The 21,229-nt window shown below is 41.0% G+C and overlaps 1 protein-coding gene and 1 long non-coding RNA gene across 2 annotated transcripts; one reads left to right on the top strand and one right to left on the bottom strand.

Moving 5' to 3' along the window:
* Nucleotides 1–6,702: 6,702 nt before the first annotated feature.
* On the bottom strand, nt 6,703–14,838 carry LOC121880960 (otolith matrix protein). The gene is made up of 9 exons (XM_042388605.1): nt 14,748–14,838; nt 14,432–14,568; nt 13,890–13,992; nt 13,424–13,609; nt 11,695–11,869; nt 11,058–11,125; nt 9,533–9,717; nt 9,018–9,189; nt 6,703–8,846 (listed from the first exon to the last, which is right to left on the bottom strand). The coding sequence occupies exons 1-9, from the start codon at nt 14,836–14,838 to the stop codon at nt 8,836–8,838; spliced, it is 1,128 nt and encodes a 375-aa protein (XP_042244539.1). The 3' UTR covers nt 6,703–8,835.
* A 2,415-nt stretch (nt 14,839–17,253) lies between these two features.
* Nucleotides 17,254–20,259, top strand: LOC121880688. The gene is made up of 3 exons (XR_006091625.1): nt 17,254–17,362; nt 17,853–17,889; nt 19,077–20,259. It is a non-coding gene; the product is annotated as an uncharacterized LOC121880688 (long non-coding RNA).
* The last annotated feature ends 970 nt before the right edge of the window (nt 20,260–21,229 follow it).

Genomic DNA, 21,229 nt, shown 5'->3' with positions numbered 1-21,229 from the left:
GTCCCCTTCCTTTACAACCATCCTATTATTCACCATCCTGTCTGCTTCTTATCTTCTCCTGCTCTCTTTTAGTCTATTTCTCCTTTTCCTCCATTCCTCCTTGTCTTTTTCTTTTTTTCCTATTTCTGTTTTCCTCATATTCAACATCCCAACTGCTTATCCTACTGCTCTTCTCCCCCTTTTCCCTGACTGTTTGTCCTTTCCCTCCGTCTGCTCATTCCTCACCCTATTTGTAGAAATCCTTCATGCTCCTTCCGTCATATTCTCTGACAATCCACCTAATTTTTTTTCTCTTCCTACTCTTCCATTTCCTCATCTTCTCTTGTTTGACAGCCCACCTGCTTTACCTCCTTATCCTCCCTGGGCTTTCATGTTTTTGTTGTTGTTTTTTTTTTTCCTCTATATATCCCCACCTCTATAGCAGTAAGGAGTCCTGTCCGTTTATGAGAAAGAGAGAAAGAGGGAGGGTGGGGAGGTGCAGGAGGGAGATGTGGGAGGGAGTTTGAAGAGTTTTAATGAGCCAGTGCTCACACTTATGACAGGACGGGTAAGTGATGGAAAATTAATCTGTTTGAGAGGCAGTGTGTGTGTGTGTGTGTGTGTGTGTGTGTTTGTGTGGGTGTGTGTAGATGTACATATGGGAATTTTGGGGAATTTGTGTGTGTGTGTGTTAGTGTGTTGTTATCCTCTGAGATTTCACTGAGTGAGGCTCACCAAGCAGAGACATTTTTAACTTTTGCAATCAATATGAGTGGGTGCGTGTATACATAGTGTGTGTATTGTGTGTGTTATACTGATGAATGGCCCGGCGCTTAATGTTCTCAACCACTCTGTGGACTAACTAGACTATTTAATCACCCTCTCTCATCCCCCACCACCTCCTCCTCCTCCTTTCTGTTTCTGCCTCTCTGCCAAAGCTGAGTGTACTGCTGAGGTTGGACAACACTTATTGTACAATACATTACTCCTGTGTGTGTGTGTGTGTCTGTGTGTGTCTGTATGTGTGTAGGCGTGTGTGTGTGTGTGTGGGAGAAAGAGAATGTCTGAGCATTAGCGCTGCATCAGTCAGTGTCCAGCCTGCTGGCTCGTACACCTGTCGGCTCGTTATGGAGCGCAGGAACAGATAGAGGTGGCACACAGAGCGTAAATGTAACACACACACACATACACAAGCACACCTGCACACATCCTTGTTATACTTCTGTTGACTTACACTCACTCCCTGTAACTTCCCCTTACTGTAACTTCCCCTAATTGCCTGACAGCAGGCATTACCTTAACTTTCACGTTTAACCATTGACACTTTTCCTAATGAGGGAACGGCTGCTCACAAATTACTATTTTACTGAGCCCTTATAAGATAGTGAACATAGATAGCACACACACACACACACACACACACACACACACATACATACACACACACACACACACACACACACACACACACACACACCTGCAGTCTATCTGTAACTGGATTTCTGTGTTTGCACACGAGATGACCACTTTGTGCTGTGCATGGTGTGAGTTTGTGTGTGAATAGGTGCACGTACGTGTGTGTGCATGTGTGTGTGTGCGTGTGTGTGTGTGCCTACAGCAGTAATGAGTACTGGGCCATGGGATGCCCAAAGGCAAGGTTCCCTAACAGGGTCAGACTCAAGGACGTCTGGCACGGATCCACGCGCCCACCTACAGTACACATAAAACATATTGGACCAGCAGACCGCAAGCTGATCCAGCACCATTAAACAATGGGAGGAAACAACATGCTTTTTGTACAGCACACCCACCCGTCGTGTTTTCTTTCATTCTGTCTATCCTCTCTCTGTCTCTCATTCATTCACACACACACACATGCAGTGAAATACCCTCTATTCGTCCCCAAACGGGAGATTCACGCTCCACTAGCAAAGACTCTCAGAGTGTAGGTTATTAATGAGAGCATGTCCTAACAACATTACAGAGCTACTGCTCCATGGAGGAGAGGAGAGGAGAGAGGAGAGGAAAGGAGACTAGAGGAGAGGAGAGGAGAGGAGAGGAGAGGAGAGGAGAGGAGAGAAAATAGGTGGATGAAAAGACAGGGCAGGGTAGGAGAGGAGAATAAATGAGGAAATAGAAGAGGAGAGGAGAAAGGTGGACATGAGGAGAGGTGAAAAGAGACAGGACAGAAGAGGAGAGGAAAAAGGTTAGGGGAGAGGAAAAAGGTGAACAGGAGCAGAGAAAAATGAGACATGAAAGAGGAGAGAAAATAAGTAGAGGGGAATGGAGGAGAGAAGAGGGAATGAGAAAAGGCGAGGAGGCTAGGAGAAATGAGGAGATAAGGAAAGGAAAAAGGAAAGAACGGGACAGGAAAGGAGAGGAGACAAGAAGAGGACAGGATATGAGGACATAAGGAGAGAAAAAGAGTAGAGGAGAAAGGTGAACATGAGGAGAGGTAAAATGAAACAAGAGAGGAGGAGAGAAAAAGATGTAGCCCCTCTACATGGGGAGAAAAGAGGAAATTAGAGGAGAGTGGAAAAGAAGAGGCGAGGAGGAGAAAAGGAAAGGAAAGAGGAGGACAGGAAAGAAATAGAGGAGAAGGGACAGAAACAGAAGAGGAAAGGAGAGGACGGTAGACATGAGGAGAGGTGAAAACAGAAGAGGAGAGAAAAAGGTTAGAGGAGAGGAGAAAGGTAAACATGAGGAGAAGAAAAATGGAAAAACAAGGAATAAGGAGAGAAAAGAAGTAGAGGAGAGTGGAGGAGAGAAAAAGAAACAAGGAGAATGGAGAGGAGAGAAGAAGGAAAGGAGAAAAGGAAAGGAAAAAGGCATGAAGCAGAGAGGAGAGAAAGGTGGACATGAGGAGAGGTGAAAAAAGACGAGAGAAAAGAGGTAGAGGAGAAAAGAGGAGAGTGGTGAGGAAAGTAAATAAGAGAAAGAGGTAGTGGGAGAAAAGAGGGGAAAAGAGGAGAGGAGAGGAAGCAAAATAAAGGAAAAGAGGTGGATGAAACTAGAGGGAAGGAGATGAGATGGGAGGAGACAAAAAGAGGATAATAAATGAGAAAATAGGAGGTGGAGACAAAGAGAGGACAGAAGAGAAGGAAGGAAACAAGTCAAAGAGAAGAAAAGAAAAGAAATCAGAAGAGGAGAGTGGGAAAGAAAACGAGAGGAGATGAGAAAGGTTGACCAAGGGGAGAAGAGATGATAAAAGAGGTGAAGAAAAAGAGAGGAATGACAGGTTGACATGAAGATAACAAAGAAACAGGAAAGGAGAGGTGAACAATCGAGAGAGGAGAGAAGAGATTAGAAACGAGTAGAAAACAGGAAAGAGGGAGTAGAAATTAGAAAAAGAGGATTAGAGGAGGAGCAAGGAGGACACTGAGACAGCCAGACTGTGATGAAAAGAGAGAAGCCTCGGTATGTGCACTATTTGGATCCCCATGTGGTGTTACACCAGTTATATTGGAAAAGTCATGATGGATGCGCTGCACACTGCTGAGGAGGCAGCGCCATCTAGTGTTTGAAAACCACTGAGCCTGCATCTTCATGTCACTATCACCTATATATATAGTCACCTATACTATGCATAAACATCCTCCTCCCTGGAGCTTCACATACAAACAATCTGCTGCTCGCCGTCATTTTTCACCCTGCTCGCGCGTCATTATGGAGGCAACGTACGCCGTCACACAAACTGAGCTAAAAGCATATCTAGAATTGATAGCCAGTCTCAGCCTTTAGTGTGTGTGTGTGTGTGTGTGTGTGTGTGTGCGCCTATTTACCGACCTTGTCGGGACCAATACTCCTCATGGGGACCAAAGCCCAGTCCTAATGAGGCAACACGTCATTTCTGAGGTCCTAGTTAAGGTTATGGTTAGGCTGTCCACAATGAATGGAAGTCAGTGCAATGTCCTAACAAGGATAGCAGTTCAAACTTGTGTGTGTGTGTGTGTGTGTGTGTGTGTGTGTGTGTGTGTGTGTGTGTGTGTGTGTGTGTGTGTGTGTGTTTGTGTGTGTCTGTGCTGCTTGGGTTGTATTGTGTAAGTGATCTGGGGAGCGTTATGGGAGCAGAGCGATAAGCCTGGTGTCACTGGCGTCTAATCATACTCCATGTTCCTTATCGTGGGGAGGGGGGGGGGGGTGAGGGGGAGAAGGGATGAGAGGAGGAAGGAGTGGAGATTTAAAGGTCTGCTGCACTAAAAGCGTATAAGGAACCAGATCCAAGCCCCGTGTCCCGACTCACCTCACCACCCACACAGCACAAACCCACCTTGTGTAAGAGGATCTGCCACTTCGGTGCAACTTCCCACTGCGTGCGCACATGTGTGGGTACATAGGCTATGTGTGTGTGTGCGTGTTGGGGTTATCAAGAGTGCTAAGGATGGGTGGTAATTGAATAATGACAGTAACGCCTCTGATGGATTACCTGTCACTCTTCCCCTTTCTCTCCCTCCATCACTGTCATCCCTCCCTTCTCCGCCGCTCTCGCCTCACAACCTCCGGTCAAATTGTCTCCCGTCCGTGCCGTCACCCGTGCCAGTGGAGATAAAGACACCCGCAAACGCGCGAGCTGACACGCCTGCACGGATTCACTCACACATCCACACACACATTCAGAGGCATCTCGACATTCAACAGTAAGATGTCGCCTATTCAGATATTTAGTGTGAAAACACTCCATTACAAGTAAAAGTCATGAACTCACAATTTTACTAATCTAAATGATTAATACAATCATTTTACAAGTATTACAAATAAAACTCATAAGGCAGAATGGACTCTTTCAAAGTGTTAAGAGTGGTAAAAAAATATGCACATTTTCTCAAGTATAGTGCTGATAAGTGCAATTTTGACCCACATGTACTTGAGTATTTTAGTTTGGCTACTAGATACTTAAACTTGTTGCATTGTTACAGATTAAACACAAGAATTAACTGCACCTCAATCAAGAACAGCAGTCAAGTGTAAACATACACATGAATGCATCGGTCACATTAACATTTGATATGTTTGGTATGTTTGATTCTTATTTGGCTGATGATGCATCACTACTTTTTCATTAAGTTTGGACTTTTTAGCTGTGTGTACTTGCAACCTCTCAACAAGTGCTCATGTCAACACATTTAGCCAAAAAGTCATTTTTGACTTTGAGTAAGTTTTAGAGGCCTGAAAAGACCAGTAATTCACAATAGAAAAAAGCACAGAGAAATACAGTTTTGTGTATATAAATAGATTAATTCAGCTTTCCTTTGACATCCTGCCCTATGATCAGAGATACAGGTTTACAAAATTGACTGTGGGTGCAACAGGTTCAAGTTTTCATCCATCCATGTGCAATAAGTGCTCTTAACTCTCATACTTTATAAACCTCCTCTCTCACACAGCTTTGCTCTTTATTTTCTAATCTGTATTCTTCTTGTTGCTGTTTTCCTTGTTTACATCCTTTATTGTATTGTGAATTGCGTGCATAGTACGGACACTTTTAATGTCTTCAATTGTGTTATTGTGTTTTTATTGTGTTTAATGTTCATGGTTTTTGTGTTTTTATGCTGCCTTGCTGCAAAAAGAATTCTCTCTTGTTGGACAATTAAGATCTGAACTGAACCTGTTAATCATCATACAAATCCTCAGATACCTCTTGTGGTGGACCTCCGAGTTAGGGACCATTGCACTGCATATACTAATATAATACCATATAATGATACTGACTGCTATAGAGTATAATTATACTGATGCAGTCAAATGTAAGCACCATTTAAACTTTTGTTGCATGTGGGAGCGAATTGTAACTACTTTATGTACTGGTGGGAAGTTTAATCTATAAAATGCATTTTATTTTATGAGATGCTTCTGTGTTGTACTTTGTACAATATTTCCTTGGGTATTTTGGTGGAGAATAAGCATAGAGTGGCATAAAATGGGCATATATTCAAACTAAAAGTTCTCGAGTACCTGTTTGAGTAAATGTATTTTAATTACTTAGCATTTTGTTTTTTATTCTTAATTGGGGAGTTATGTTTACTTCTCCTGTCACATCTGTTCACTGCTGTTTAAGTACAAAAATAGAATTACTAATTACTTCCCACCGATGGCATTCACACAAGCCAGAAGGATGAGAGGACCGCGTTTGGGCTGCATAAGTTGTTTTTATTTGTGCATTACAGCAAAATGGACAGCAAGAGAGCTGAGGATTGAGAATGATTGCAGCACTCTGCTGCAATGCAGTTCAATCTCCAGTATCTGCCATCACGACCTCAGACTTTCTCCAAAGGGCATTTTTTGAAGGGATATTTTATCCATGCTGAGTAGAGGTCTGTCTCTACGTGGGGCCACCAACAATATGATGGTGTGTCCCTGATTCACCTGTCTACCTGGGAGGTGCATCTCTCCACTTGAGTGAGCACCTGCCTCTCTCTATGCAGGCCTTTGTGTGTGTGTGCGCTCCATTTTTTTTTTTTCTTTTTAATTCCTCCCCGTCTCCTTTACTTTTGTTCCCAGATGTCTGAGAGGAAGCAAACAGCACATTTCTGAGTGAATGTGTGTGCAAAAGGCAGAAAGGCAGAGAGTGAGAGAAGAGAGTGCGAGACGGAACGAGCGAGATGATATCGAGCAAATTCATTTCCACACAGATATCATATAGCAGTTTCAGGATAATTAGAAGTCAGCTAGAAAGGAAGAGAAGATTATTTTCTTTATCATCATTCATTTAATTGGTTGAAGTAAAGAAGGTTTGCAGCTCTACACATTCAGGCAGTGAGGAGTATTTACATCAAGCCTCTTTAAAGACTTTCAGACAAACAATAAAAACAAACAGCACCATTGTTACAAACCAGAGTTGAATTAGTACAACAGATTGAACCAGATGACAAAGACTTTTTTTTGCTGTTCGCTAATGAGGTGAACAATAGTGCCTCTCTCGAGAATTGTGGTATTTTTCCATCTTCCACATTCACACTTGGGGAGTTTTTTGCCATCAAGAGCCAAAACGTAACACATGCAGTCGGCTAGTGAGGTGAAATGTGGCGATATTTTGTTTCAAAAAGAGGACATTAGTGTTTTCTCTCAAAGCAGAGTCATGCAAATTGAATACATCCCTTTGTTTGTATCTGTTGTACTAGCTCTAACTCAAAGGATTTCTTTTCCAGTATTATGAGGTCGACAACCACCAGTTTGATGAGGAGAACATTGTCCACTTTATAAGTTTATTGCTGAGCTCTGCGGTGCAGAACGTGAAAGAAAATCATAGAGGTGGAGACCAACAAGAGAAGCTCAGAATTACAATCTATTATACATTTTACAGTACCCGATTCTGTATGTCAAGTAAGGCTTTAAACTGGCTGATGATTTAACTGCGATTCATCTTTACACTCTTTAATTACACTTCCTTAAACATGTCAGGAGAAATTCTCTTGTGCATTTTTTTAACAATCACCATTTCTTCACAGCACATTAATTCGGTAATACTCTTCTTTGTGACAATTCTTCTGACAACACTACACACTGCACCGACTAATTTGCTGCTTGTAAATCCAGCCTTGAACATCCTCCTGTGAGTAACTCTTGCCTCCTATCATTATCAGTGTCTTTGCTATTGGTAGCAATGTTTCAGTATAAATGACATGTCGTAGAAAGAGACAACAGGAGTCCACGTAGCCCCTCTACATGTTGCTACATGGATAATAACAGAAGCAGGAGAGAGGGAGAGGGATTTGGAGAGCGTATTCGGGGGAATTTCGGGTGATGGAAATGTTGTCACAGATGAGAAAATTACCAAAGCTTTTTAAAAGACGTACTCAAGGGGTCACTGGAGGCAACCCAAGCCCTAATCCTCTTCTCCTAACTGTACAGTAAAGTGTAACAATACACTGTGAGCTGGCACAGTCCCATCAACCATACCAGACGTGAGAAAGCAGGGATCCAAAGTCGTAAGCTATACAAGCCATGGGAAAGCAGCAGTTCTATCAACACACACACATACACACACACAGTCACACATTAGCACAAGTACAGACACATGCATACATACACACACTTTCTCTCACTCGCACACAAACAGTATAATATGCCAGACTGCCAATTAGGGCAATAATGGCTGTGGGAAAAAAGTGTACACACACAGACACACACACACACACACACACACACACATACAGTAACTGAGACTTCTAAGCTCAAAGTTAATAGCACCCAGTTGTTCAGTGCCAGAGACAGACCCTGTGGGAGGGGGTGAGGGGGTGAGGGGGGGTACTGAAGCTCAGACTAATGCAGCAAGCCAAGAAGAACACTATTTCCCAACAAATGTCCAGGGTAGGAACTCATTTTTATATAATAGGATTTTTCTTTTGTGTATATAAAAAAATTTGGGGACACTAATGTTTATGGGTTAATTCCAACAAAATCCTCTTTTAAAAAATGCTTTAAAAAGAGAAAATCTGTCAACAATATAATAACTACAGCACTCATTAACCTGCGAATCTTTACTATTCTATTGTTTTCTATTTTTACCCTATCTTCTCTCTTTCCTACCCCTTCTTCCCAGTGTCATTTTTAAACCCACGCTCAATTTCAGGGACATTTTTCTGAAGTTTTTCTTATCCGATTAGCCCCTCTTAGCAATGTCCTACCCTGCCAGCCAGCGTATTAGAAGACGCGCTAAGTTGGAGGAGGACGAGGACGTAATGATTGAGAACGTGCAGTGAAATGCAAGGACAAAACAAATACAAAAAGCCAAGCAAAAAGGATGTGAGACGGACTGACGGGGGGGACACAGATGGCAGGGAGGGGAGGCAGAATGGGAGGACGGAGACGGAGGAATGGGGTGGAAGTTGATGCGCTGGATGTCTTCCTCCTGTTCCATCAGCAGAAGCCTGTTGGTGGGAAAGCGCAATAATGAGAACAGCTGCAGTGGATACACAAACGTCCACACACACACACACACACACACACAAAGGAGAAAACATTCTTCCAGCCACTTAGCCGCCTACTCTTTAACAGCAGACCCACATAGATACAGTACATACACACATCATCACTCTTACCCTCACACTCAAAGGCTTGCAGCATGGTGGTGTAAGAGGGGCCCAGCCAAGAGGTGCAGCTACCCAGAACCCTCTGCAGGTGGTGGGTGGCATCACTGAAGAGCAGATCGGATTCACCGTAGCCTGCTGAGCTGAACAGACTGAAGCCCTCGGCGGCGTTGCCAAACACATTCTGCAGGAGAGAGAAAGTGTGTGACAGCACTTAATGCATGAGGGCATGCATGGATGTGCGTTGGCTTACATGTGAGTGTGAGTTTCTGTCAGCCTGTGAGGACATGTGCGTGTGTGTGCGTGTGTGTGTAGCCAGGGAGTAAGCACAGGACGTATCAATCATCCTGGCGTCTCCCACACACTCAGTAAGGAAGAAGGATGACAGTTTAGCAGATACCTACCTTCTGAGACGTTTTGATCAATAAAACAGACTCCACAGAGATATCAGATAGACATACACACATACATCTGAGGAAAAACACACACATTTAGACAAAGCTGATGCAATATCTGTCTGCACCCACCTGTAAGCGTTCCAGGTACTTCCAGACGCGGCACTTGTCCTCCATGCGCACCACCACAGCGTTGGCAGGGACGGCTGCCAGGTGGCATCGCTCATACTCATCCAGACCTGCCTCGGTTCCATCTGGACACAGCAGCTTCAGGTCCTCCAGCTCCAGATCCAGGGCCCAGGATTCCTGGTTCTTACCTTGGCAGGAGAGGAGTGCAGGTGTATCAGATAAATAGTGAAGTTAAATATAAGCCTGCAGCAAGCAGCCAGTTAGCTTAGCTTAACATAAAGACAGGGAGCAGGGGGAAAACAGCTAGCCTGGCTCTGTCCGAAGGTAATAAAACCCACCTACCAGCACCTCTAAAGCTCACCAGCTAACATGTTATGTCTTGTGTGTGTGTAAAAAGTGTAAAAATGACACTATCAGCGGGACTACTTCTTGGCTGGGTGCAGTGACATCCTGGAGTCTTTGCAGAGACAACCAGACTCCGGGAAGTCACAGCACCCACACAAGATAAGCACACTCCCGTGTCCTTAACAGCCCTCACACCTCAGACAGAGCCAGGCTAGCTGTTTCCCCTTGTCCCTAGTCTTTGTGCTAAGCTAAGCTAACCAGCCGCTGGCTGTAGCTTATTATGTAATGGAGAGACATGAGAGTGGTATCAGTCTTCTCATGAATGAATGAGTGTATTTGCCTAAATGTCAAACTACTGTATTTCTTAGAGCCAGCTCAAAAGCTTCTACTCAAAGAAGCAGCATAATCAAGTATTAAGTCTTTGTTTTCCTACAAATATTCCTGAAAAAATCATAACCTAATATTTTCTATAATCAGTATGTTGACTCTTGACACATTATAATTTTTGAGCAGATTAGTTGGCCACCTAAGAGTTTGAAAAGCAAACAAAATCCTATTTTACCAAACAGATAATTAAATGAAAAACGGTAGACCACCTTGAAGCTGCTCTCAGCATCCCTAAACAACAGCACGGACCTTCTGTGTTTTCTTGACCTTCGTTAATTGGTCTGACTCCGGACATTTCTGAACCATATGAGAAAGCATGCTTCGTTAAACAGCAACAGTGTTTGTGGAGCCGACGTCAAACTGCTCCAACTCAACTGCACCAGCAGAGTCTGTGTAGCGTGACTGCGATAATGATCACCATTAATTTTGGATGTTGCCCAAAGCGGAGGAGCAGATGCAGCAAACAGAGAATTAGGGCTGGACAAAAGTCTCTGCACCTTTGACTGTCCGTCTGTCTTTTTCCTTCTCACTCTCATTTCCTCTCTGTCTTCTGCTGTCTCACACATATCATGCACATATCACCTTCTTGTAATCTGTCCATTGTAGTCTGGATTCTACACACTGTAATACTATAAGAAATATTGTGAAACACTGACATCCTGTGTCTTGACAGGGACTAGCACGCTCTGCTGGCAGCAAATAACCTCATTATTAATAATTTAAATTATAAAATTATGTTATTATATAACCAGTGGTGTAATCTCTAAAATGTGCTCTGGATAATTTAAACACTGACCGTCCAAATTGTCGAAGATTGTTGTGTGTTTGACAAAGGCCACATCACCGAGGTTCTCTGCAACGCACCTGAAAGAAAACGACAGGAAATGTAAATAATCAGACACATTAAACATATAAATAGATCAAAACACGCATTAAAGGGGAAATCAGCACACTTGGGGAATGTGTCGGTGTGACAGAGTGACTCTAGAGACCATAAGTAAGCTCCCTCTGCTGCCTATTGTTGCACTTTAAGAATTAGTTTAAAGAGCTGCTGTGATCCTTTTATTCTCATCTCAAACTCGAGTCACAGCAGTGAAAACATGCAGGCAATGTATGAAACTGACATTAAAGAGCAGTTACAGTGCACAGAAATGTTATTTTGATTTGTTTGCATTCTTTTTTAATGAATGGAGTTGCTACCATGTAATGTAATATTGAATGCTTTGAATGCCTTGTCACTGTATTGTATTATCATCATCACTGTATTTTCCGCAGCAGGCAGCTCTAATTAGTCACTATTTTTCCTCTATGGAGACAATATGCTGAAATGGATATAAAGTAGAGGAGACTCAGAGGCAGCGGTCGTAACAAGTACACCACCTCTGGGTGCTATTAGTGTATTATTTCCAATGTTATGAGTGTCAGTGTTGTACCTCAGGGCCCCTGCCTCTCCGTAGTGCCTCTCTCTGTGGTTGTTGGCACAGATGTGTCTGTCGTTCTCATCTCCTATACAGGCCTCGCACAGGTTCTTGGGGTTGTTTCCTCTGGGGTCATGTCTGGGGTCTTTGACGCCCGGTACACAGCTGTAGCCAAAGAAGTTTCCGACCGCTGGTGAAAAAGATAGAGAATGAGAAAGACAGAAAATGAGAAAGACAGAGTATGAGTGAGTAAAAAGCCAGACGTCCGGAGGCCAACTTTTCCTATACTCCTATAAAATTATACTAAAATGATATTAGGTTTATTTAATAGGAGTGCAGTTTAAAAAGAAGGTTAAATCAAATGATAATGGTCTATTAGTTCTTCAAGGATGCACTATGGGAATCAGCTGTTGGTTTTTCTAAGTATTAATTGTTTAATATCCAATTAGATGTTTGTGTTTTGTTTTATTTTTTAACAGAACTAGAAGACCACAATGGAAATAAATTGATTGTTTTTCAAGTTTTCGTGTCATCCTCAATCATTTGTGGTGGTTAGGTTAGGTTAAGATAGGTTAAGGGTTATTGAGAACGTTCTAACATATAATAAAATACAACATATCAGACTTTGCTAGGGATAGGATAATAAAGTCCTGGACTTATTTCCATCATTGTCCCTGATGTTCTCACAGCCCATTAGATAGTTTTTCATTGTTTGACTTGAAGAAATATTACAAAACAAGCACTAAAACATAGATAATTAAATATTTTTTTAAGGAAGTATTTCAGATAAAAGGTAAAATAGAAATGAAGCAGAGAATGAACAAAGGTTAACCAAATAAACATATCTGTGTTAATTTTCAAATAAAACTAATTGACAATAATATACTGGCTAAAAATAATATCAAGAATACAACTAATAAACACTGTAGGTAGCAGTAAATTAAAAAAAAACTTTTAAAGGACAAGGCTGATATAATCAATGTTTTTCTTACAGGAAAAAAGTCCAATGAAAAGTCAAAAACCAATTAAGCGTTCATCTCTCAGTACTCTCCAGCATCTATATCGTGCGTGTGGCACTCAGCCCCAAACCTATTTGTTCCTACTTAAGAAGTTAATTTTTACAAACTGGTAACAAAAATATAGTTTAATTTTAAATTAAGGCTCATTAAAGCTTATTTCCCAAAACAGCTGGGCACTGTAGTTTTTGGCAAACATTGATTGAATAGTGTATTTGTTCGGGCCTCATTTCAGCTGTGGATTAATACACATTTTATGCTGTTATGAGTATTTAACAGTCTTTGGACAACAGTGAAGGTCTGTGGCCAGAGGAATAATAATATATCAGGCTTTAGTTTCACAGGAAATACGTGTCAGTAGATCAGTTAGTTCATTGTTGGTTTTGGTCTAGGATTTTTTTGACAGTAATAAGGTAAATCAGCCTTTAAAATGCTCTGCTCCCTTGCCCCTCTTATGAAGAAATCATGATCTTCCACTGTGTCCCTCTATTCATCATCACACCCCCACACTCATCCAATCTCATATTCACAGAGAAGGCTGCACTGTTAACTGACTCTTCTCCTTTTACCTCCAGTCTCCTCTGTCCCTTCACCCCTTCGTTCCACATAACTGCTTTCCCCCTCCTCCCTCTGAACCTCTCATATACCTTACATACACACATACACACACACACACACACACATCATACCTCCCTCAATCTCTCTTCCCCCCTCTAACTCTGTCTCACCTCTGGGGAAGTTGCACTGATCCCCTACACTGATCTGGGAGGTGTTGACCAGGTAGCCAATGGGCACTGTCCACCCAACTGTAGTGCGTATCCCGGGGTGACAGGAGCTGCGCTCATGCATCTCTAGCAGGGACAGGTCTGACGAAGAGCGACGAGCCATCGCCACCACGTAGTAGCTAATACCATCTGGAGGAAGGATTTCAGAGAGAGAAAAGAAGGAAAAAGCAAGTGGGAATCATTTTCAAAATCAAAGGGGAGAGGTATAAGAAAATGAAGATACAAGACACAAAGAATAATGTGTCTACTGTATATGTGGCTTTAACTGACTACTGTTGATTTAATATGTTGGTTTTGACACACTTGGCTATGAACATGACCTTATCTGGAGTGAATCACATTAGACAAAATCCTGAGACTTCAATGACTTCCGGTTTTATCTGCTGTAGAGCTCAAACTTCTGACTTACCCACTCCGTTGTAGGACTCTCCTGCTGCCAGCTCCAGGCCATGGCAGAGGCTAGCAGCATAGATGTCATCTCCAAACATGGAGGCTGCGTCTGCTGTCCCATTCTGAGAAAAAACATACTTTTGTTACAAATAGCTGAGGGATGCTTGCTTATACCAAAATGTGGTGTTCAATGGCAACAAATAAGTACAATGCATAAATGTGTTTTTATGAAATCCCTTCAGTACCTTCTTGAGCTGGAACTATCTCATATTACATGTCAAAAGTTTAGACACACTTTCTTATTCAAATGAAAGGGAAGGTGTGTCCAAACTTTTGACTGGTACTGTATGTAACATAAAAAATACAGCAGATTAATTACACATATGTCTGAAAAAAGAGCTACTAGTTAATGAAGGTGTGGTCATATTGAGAAAGTTTAAAACAAAATAATAGAGAAGGATTGTTGAAGATGATAATATTTCTTTCAAATTTCAATCTATAACCCCCCAACTCACTATAAGTATTATTTGGAATTAGATTAATAAATGACTGAACAGATACCTTGATTTTGTCCATACAATCTCTAGTGTTCAGGCCACGGACACATTGCAAATTCCCTCTAATATTCCGAGCTGTGGCATTCCCGGCCAGATCCAAACACTTCTGCTCCTCAGCATTAGATATCACGCACCAGGAGACTGAACAAAAACAGCAGAGGAAAGTTTCAAATTAAGTGAAAATCAAATGCACATTTTCTTGTAGAAGGGCACATACCTTCATACCCCCCACCTTTTAAAACATTTTAAACTTCTCTGCAAGCATGCACATGAGTTATAATTCACCAAAAACCTATTTAATATAATCTAATATAATCTACCTGTAGATTTCTGATTGGAGACACAGCTGACAGAAAGAAGAGGCAGAAAGAGGAGGAAAGCTACAGGCAGTCTTCTCTCTAGACGCTCCATGTCTGCTCTGGTTGGGAAAACTACTTGGGACAATCTCTAATACACCAGAGATGAGGAGCAGGTGGATTTCATTGCAGGCAAAAAAAAAAAAAAAAAAAAAAAAGTCACTTGAGTACCCCCTCCCTCTCTTATAGCCTGGTCTTGCAACAGAGAGGAAGAGGGGGAGAGAGTGTAAAAGGTGGGAGAATGAGGCAGGTAGGCTGGAAGTAGAAAGAAGAAAACATTACATTATTCCTCTATCCCCGCCTCTTAAGTCAAAGTCCTCAGTGGATAATCCTTCCTCCATCTCATGATAGCAGTATAGCATTTCCCTATCCAATTATCCACTGAGACTTATCCCCAGTAGAGAGGATAGCAGAGGACACATGTAGGCTCGGAGCAGTTCAGGTCACCTGGCACAGACTGTCAACCCCAGGCCTTTAATTAAAAAAGCTGCGGACAATGTGTCTCTGTGCTTGAGCTGTGTTCGCGGAGAATAGATACTGGCTGGGTCTTGCTCCGACTCACTGGAGACAGAAGCCCCAGGTAAGCAAGAACAAACAGCACTAGCTATTGTTCATGGCCACGGGACCCGGTGGAGGGAAAACATATCAGCTACTTGATACAATTCTCCCTTTTCCTCTCTCTTTGCACAAAAGCACACACACTCACTGTCATTTTTTATTTACAGACGCTGAACCAACCAAGAATTACATAAATCTAAACATGTAGAGTTTGTTGAACACACAAGTGAAATGAATTAGTCTCCTAATCCAACTATTAGTTGCAGTGTTATGCAGTTTCAGATGTGCATGATTGGTCAGAAGATGGAGGGTCATATTGGTTTTCATGCACCTTTTTAAGAGCTCTTTTTTTTTTGGAGGGGGGGTATCTGATCCTCAGCGTGCATGGATGAAGGAGCAAGGAAGCACAGTTGCACTTTTTAAATAAAGCAGTCACATAGTAGTTGAAATGAAATGTGTATTTTTCCAAGATTTCCAGTGAGAGTATACAGGAAATTGTGAGCCACCCAAATCTTGATGTATCTTGTCTCAATAAATATATAACATTTGCTGTTTGAAATATTTCATTTCACAAAAGTACATTCATTTTTTATGATGTTCATGAAAGTAGTCTTTGTTTCTGTGTTTCTTCTCTTGCAATTCACACTGGCTGGAATGTCTCTTGGCAGAGGAAACATGCCACAAAGAAATTGAACATATCTAATTTTACTTATTCACTACTAAATATTGCTAACTAATAAGACAGTGTCATACATAACATTTGGTTTGGGTTAGTTATCTGTTCTTGAGAGGTGCAGAAGTATTATTAGTATCAGAATAAATAAGCAGTGGATCTTACAAAAAGCCACTTTGATTACTGATTCAGAGAGAATCAAGCATTCATCTAAATTTAACCAAAATTGCACCAACTATCTATGTAGCTGTAAGTGTCCCAGAGAATGATAATGATAGAGATGTTATCAATTAAACATAACCAAACAAAAATTCAGTCATATTGAATCGTTTTGTATCATCAAAAGTTTTTTTTTTTTTTTTTTTTAATTTTAGTAAGACAAAACATAAGAGTGTAGATTATTGGTTTAAGTTAGTACCTTATACAGCCTATGGTTAGTGGTTAGTACACTATTAAATAGTCAGCAAGCCAATTATGTCTAAAAACTACTGATAATACAAACTAAGTTTTATTATATTATCAATCATAATAAGTAGTTATTACAGGATTGAGGAGACTAAATATTTATTGACATTTTCCATCAGGATTTGTCCTTGGAGGCTGTAATAATCACTGTCTGTGGAGCTGTTGATGTACCATTTGATTACTAACTGAATGTTCACCCACACAAACTGAACTGTCACACAATTGTAAGATTTTTCAGAGTTATAATTACAGGATATTGACACATACATGACTTCTCCCCTGAAGCTGTCACAGTTATCTGAGTCATACAGTCTGTATTTGGAGGAGATGCTCTCATACACCACCCCTCTTCAAAATCTAAATTTAAGCTACATGGAGAGATTAATATGAGGTAATTTAATGGTATCAATTACCTAATGGTTGTTTTCAAATCCCTTAAGTAGTAATACTATAATTTAAAGTAATGTAAGTATATATATATTGACACAGGTAAGTCCTGTATATCTACAGTAGATATACAGTAGATACTAGTAGTAGTAGTTGTAGTAGTAGTAGTAGTGAGTGCAGTACTTTAGTAAATGTAGCCTTCTTTGCTTCAGCTTATCTCAGTTAAAAAGGCTTTTAACTGATGTAGTATTTATTTTTATTCCCACTTAATATTAAAACTAATATCACAGGTGTTATGGTAATTTTCGTCTTTAACCTGTTGGAGGACTCCTCTGCCCCACAATGCATCTCCACAATAATATTTTGGTGACGTCATGTGTAGCGTGAACAGCCAGTGAGTGGGCTGGGCTGCGGTGCTCTCTGCCTCTCCCATCACAAAATCACCCCAATAACATAATTTAAACTTGACTTAGAAGCTGTGCCCCGTGTGTGCCAAGTAGGTGGATGTTTGCTTTGTAGTTTTTTTGCCAGGCTGCCACTTTGTACTCTGATACTGCAGCTAGCTTAGCTTAGCTCGCAGCAGCATCGTGCAGCCGTCTGTCTGACTGGCGCCTCCGAGGCACCTGTGGACGGCCAGTAAACCCACATGCTAATGGCCTGTCAACTTTAAACCAGATGATTATATTGAGTGAATATAAAGTCTCTTTCTTTTTAACTACTAATACAAGTGATCCCATGTGGTTGTCTTAGAAATGGTTGCAGTTAAAGCAATAATTAGTGATGTGCATGAAATAAACCTTTGACAAAGACAAATTGAGGACTCTCTGGTTCTGCCATTATAAGTTGTTGCTTCCTTTCTGTCTGAAGCATTGGCAGGGATCATCAGTAAACACAGAGGAGGGTAAATGTAATTATTCTCTTTACGAGAGTGTACTCATTTGAACTCTCTCTCTGTCTCCTCATCTCTTATTCTCTCCTTCCTTCAGTGCACTGAAACATGGCTACAGGCCCTGCAGACATCAGGTACTGTGCTCAGTTGTCTTCTTGCCCCCCCACACCCCCCCTCTCCATAGACCCATATATGTCTTTCTTTTGGGGGGAGGTGGGGGGGTGGCAGGTCAACAGTATATGCCACATAGAAATTGTATACATCATCTGAAATCTGGGAACCTGAAGATGCAGTTCAGCACCACTTGGCCACCAGGATGCCCCAGAAAAACAGCAGTAGCTTCACAGACTGTATATGTATCATGATCACAAATGAGACAAACAGAAAATGAGTCAGCTTGATTGGTTTCATTAGAGACAATTATGTGTTTCCTGCAGCTCTCATTATCTACATTGTAAAGTCCCTTTGAGGAAACGTCGTGATTTTGGGCTATACAAATAAAGATAAATAAAACTGACTTGACGTCATCCTCTGCATCTGGAGCCTGTTCCAAGTGGCAGGTTTATTGGGTTCTTTGTTTAATTGTATAACTTTGCTGAATAAAATCTGAAACCAGGGTAAGTTGACAGGAATAATGCCTGGGACTTTTTGTTTGGCTGATCTAAATCACTGAAATGTGACTCAAAAAAGCACAATTTGTGTGCCATCAGTTGCATCAGAAATCGTAGCTAGATCAAGACAACTCACCTGCAGCACACCGTTATGGTTTTTCAATAGACACTGTATGTCATTTTTAAAGTCTTTGTATTCCAGATGTATTGCACTGACTAGAAAAGTCCTATTCTGTAGTATCATCTTGCTGTGGACAGATATTTGTTCCATGTTGACAGTGAAGGAAAAACTGATGTTTCTCGTTTAGTGATAATTAAATTAAATTCTTCTCCACTGCACACAACAGCTAGAAGAAAAATGGGCTTTAGCAGTGACTGTTGTTTGAATCAGAAACTTGGTGCATTTGTTATGTGATCTTGTCACAGTTTGTGGATACTATAGACTTAATTTTGGGCACAGTGAGAGTCTCACCTCCCTGGTGACAACTGCTAGAGGATGATCAGTCCACCCACTGCTGTGTGTGTCTGCCTTTTACTGTGAGTGCACAGTTACTTTGTGTTGCACTTTGTGTGTGAGTGAGAAACTTGGTGAGACAGAAGTCTTACTGTCTCTGGTTTGCTGCCTTAAATAAATCCACATTGTGTATCTGTTTTTATGCACTGCGGAACAGCAGGAGAGTATAATGAACCTCCTTTCATCTCTTCCACAGATGGACAGTTGGTGTGTCTGTGTGATAGCCCCAAATGCCTCCAGCACACCCAGTGCCACAGCAACCGGTACTTCTCCTCTGTCAAAGGGGGCAGCAGCGGGGTGATGTTTGAGCGTGGCTGCCTGCAAGGGTCGGAGAAAATCCGTTTGCATTGCTCCACAGCTCTGTCCTTCCACCAGGCCATTTTCTGCTGCGTCCAGGACATGTGTAACAGCAACACCACCAGGAGCTATCTGATGTCTCTGCTGCCATCAGGTACATATAACCTGCTGCCAGCTCCAGGCCATGGCAGAGACTAGCAGCATAGATGTCATCTCCAAACATGGAGGCTGCGTCTTGTTTCAAAGAGCTGAGGGATGCTTGCTTATACCAAACTGTGGTGTTCAATGGCAACAAATAAATACAATGCACAAATGTGTTTTTATGAAGTCCATTCAGTACCTTCTGGAGCTGGAACTATCTCATATTACATGTACAGTACCAGTACACTTCTCAAGGTGTGTCCAAACCTTTGACTTGTACTGTATGTAACATAAAAATAGAGCAGATTACTTACAAATATGTCTGAAAAAAAGAAACTATTACTAGTTAATGAAAGTGTGGTCATATTGAGAAAGTTTAAAAGAAAATCATGGAGAAGGATTGTTGAAGATGATAATATTTTTTCAAATTTCAATCTATAACCTCCCACCTCACTAAAAGTTCCTATTATTCGGAATTAGATTAATAAATGAACATGAAAAAAAAAGACTGAACAGATACCTTGATTTTGTCCATACAATCTCTGGTGTTCAGGCCACAAATACATTGCAAATTGCCTCTAATATTCCGATCTGTGGTGTTCCCGGCCAGATCCAAACACTTCTGCTCCTCAGCATCAGATAATACGGTTGTATTACATCCGAAACACATCTAAAACTGCATTTCAGTTTCAGATGTGCATGGTTAGTCAGGAGATGGAGGGTCATATTGGTTTTTGTGCACCTTTTAAGAACTCTTTTTTTTTTGAGGGGGGGTATCTGATCCTCAGCATGCATGGATGAAGGAACAAGGAAGCACAGTTGCACTTTTTAAATCAAGCAATCATATAGTAGTCGAAATGAAATGTGAAATGAAATGTGAACTTTTCCAAGATTTCCAGTGAGAGTATACAGGAAATTGTGAGCCACCCAAATCTTGATGTATCTCGTCTCAATAAATATATAACATTTGCTGTTTGAAATGTTTCATTTCACAAAAGTACATTCATTTTACATGGTGTAAGTGAAAGTAGTCTTTGTTTCTGTGTTTCTTCTCTTGCACTTCACACTGGCTGGAATGTCTCTTGGCAGTGGAAACATGCCACAAAGAAATTGAACATATCTAATTTTACTTATTCACTACTAAATATTGCTAACTAATAAGACAGTGTCATACATAACATTTGGTTTGGGATAGTTATCTGTTCTTGAGAGGTGCAGAAGTATTTATGTGTCACAGTAAAAAATGTAAGTCGTAGTCTGTCACTCAAAATAAATAAGCAGTGGATCTTATAAAAAGTCACTTTGATTACTGATTCAGAGAGAATCAATTTAACCAAAATTGCATCAACTATCTATGTGTCCCAGAGAATGATAATGATAGAGATGTTATCAATTAAACATAACCAAACAAAAAAAATTAAATTTTAGTAAGACAAAATATAAGAGTGTAGATTATTGGTTTAAGTTAGTACACTATTAAATAGTCAGCAGGCCAATTATGTCTAAAAACTACTGATAATACAAACTAAGTTTTATTATATTATCAATCATAATAAGTAGTTATTACAGGATTGAGGAGACTAAATATTTATTGACATTTTCCATCAGGATTTGTCCTTGGAGGCTGTAATAATCACTGTCTGTGGAGCTGTTGATATACCATTTGATTACTAACTGAATGTTCACCCACACAAACTGAACTGTTACACAATTGTAAGATTTTTCAGAGTTATAATTACAGGATATTGACACATACATGACTTCTCCCCTGAAGCTGTCACAGTTATCTGAGTCATACAGTCTGTATTTGGAGGAGATGCTCTCATACACCACCCCTCTTCAAAATCTAAATTTAGGCTACATGGAGAGATTAATATGAGGTAATTTAATGGTATCTATTACCTAATGGTT

Source organism: Thunnus maccoyii, chromosome 16 (genome assembly GCF_910596095.1).
Source record: "Thunnus maccoyii chromosome 16, fThuMac1.1, whole genome shotgun sequence".
NCBI lineage: Eukaryota > Metazoa > Chordata > Actinopteri > Scombriformes > Scombridae > Thunnus > Thunnus maccoyii.
Note: the sequence above shows the minus strand (reverse complement) of the source record. Positions and strands in the feature narration are given on the sequence as shown.

What these genes read in the sequence shown, in the direction of transcription:
- LOC121880960 (XM_042388605.1), bottom strand. Translation starts at nt 14,838, where the DNA reads ATGGAGCGTCTAGAGAGAAGACTGCCTGTAGCTTTCCTCCTCTTTCTG. An exon ending in ATTGTATGGACAAAATCAAG is followed by an intron (nt 13,993 to 14,431) that starts GTATCTGTTCAG and finishes GTTTTTTCTCAG; the next exon opens with AATGGGACAGCAGACGCAGC. An exon ending in TCAGTGCAACTTCCCCAGAG is followed by an intron (nt 11,870 to 13,423) that starts GTGAGACAGAGT and finishes CTTTTTCACCAG; the next exon opens with CGGTCGGAAACTTCTTTGGC.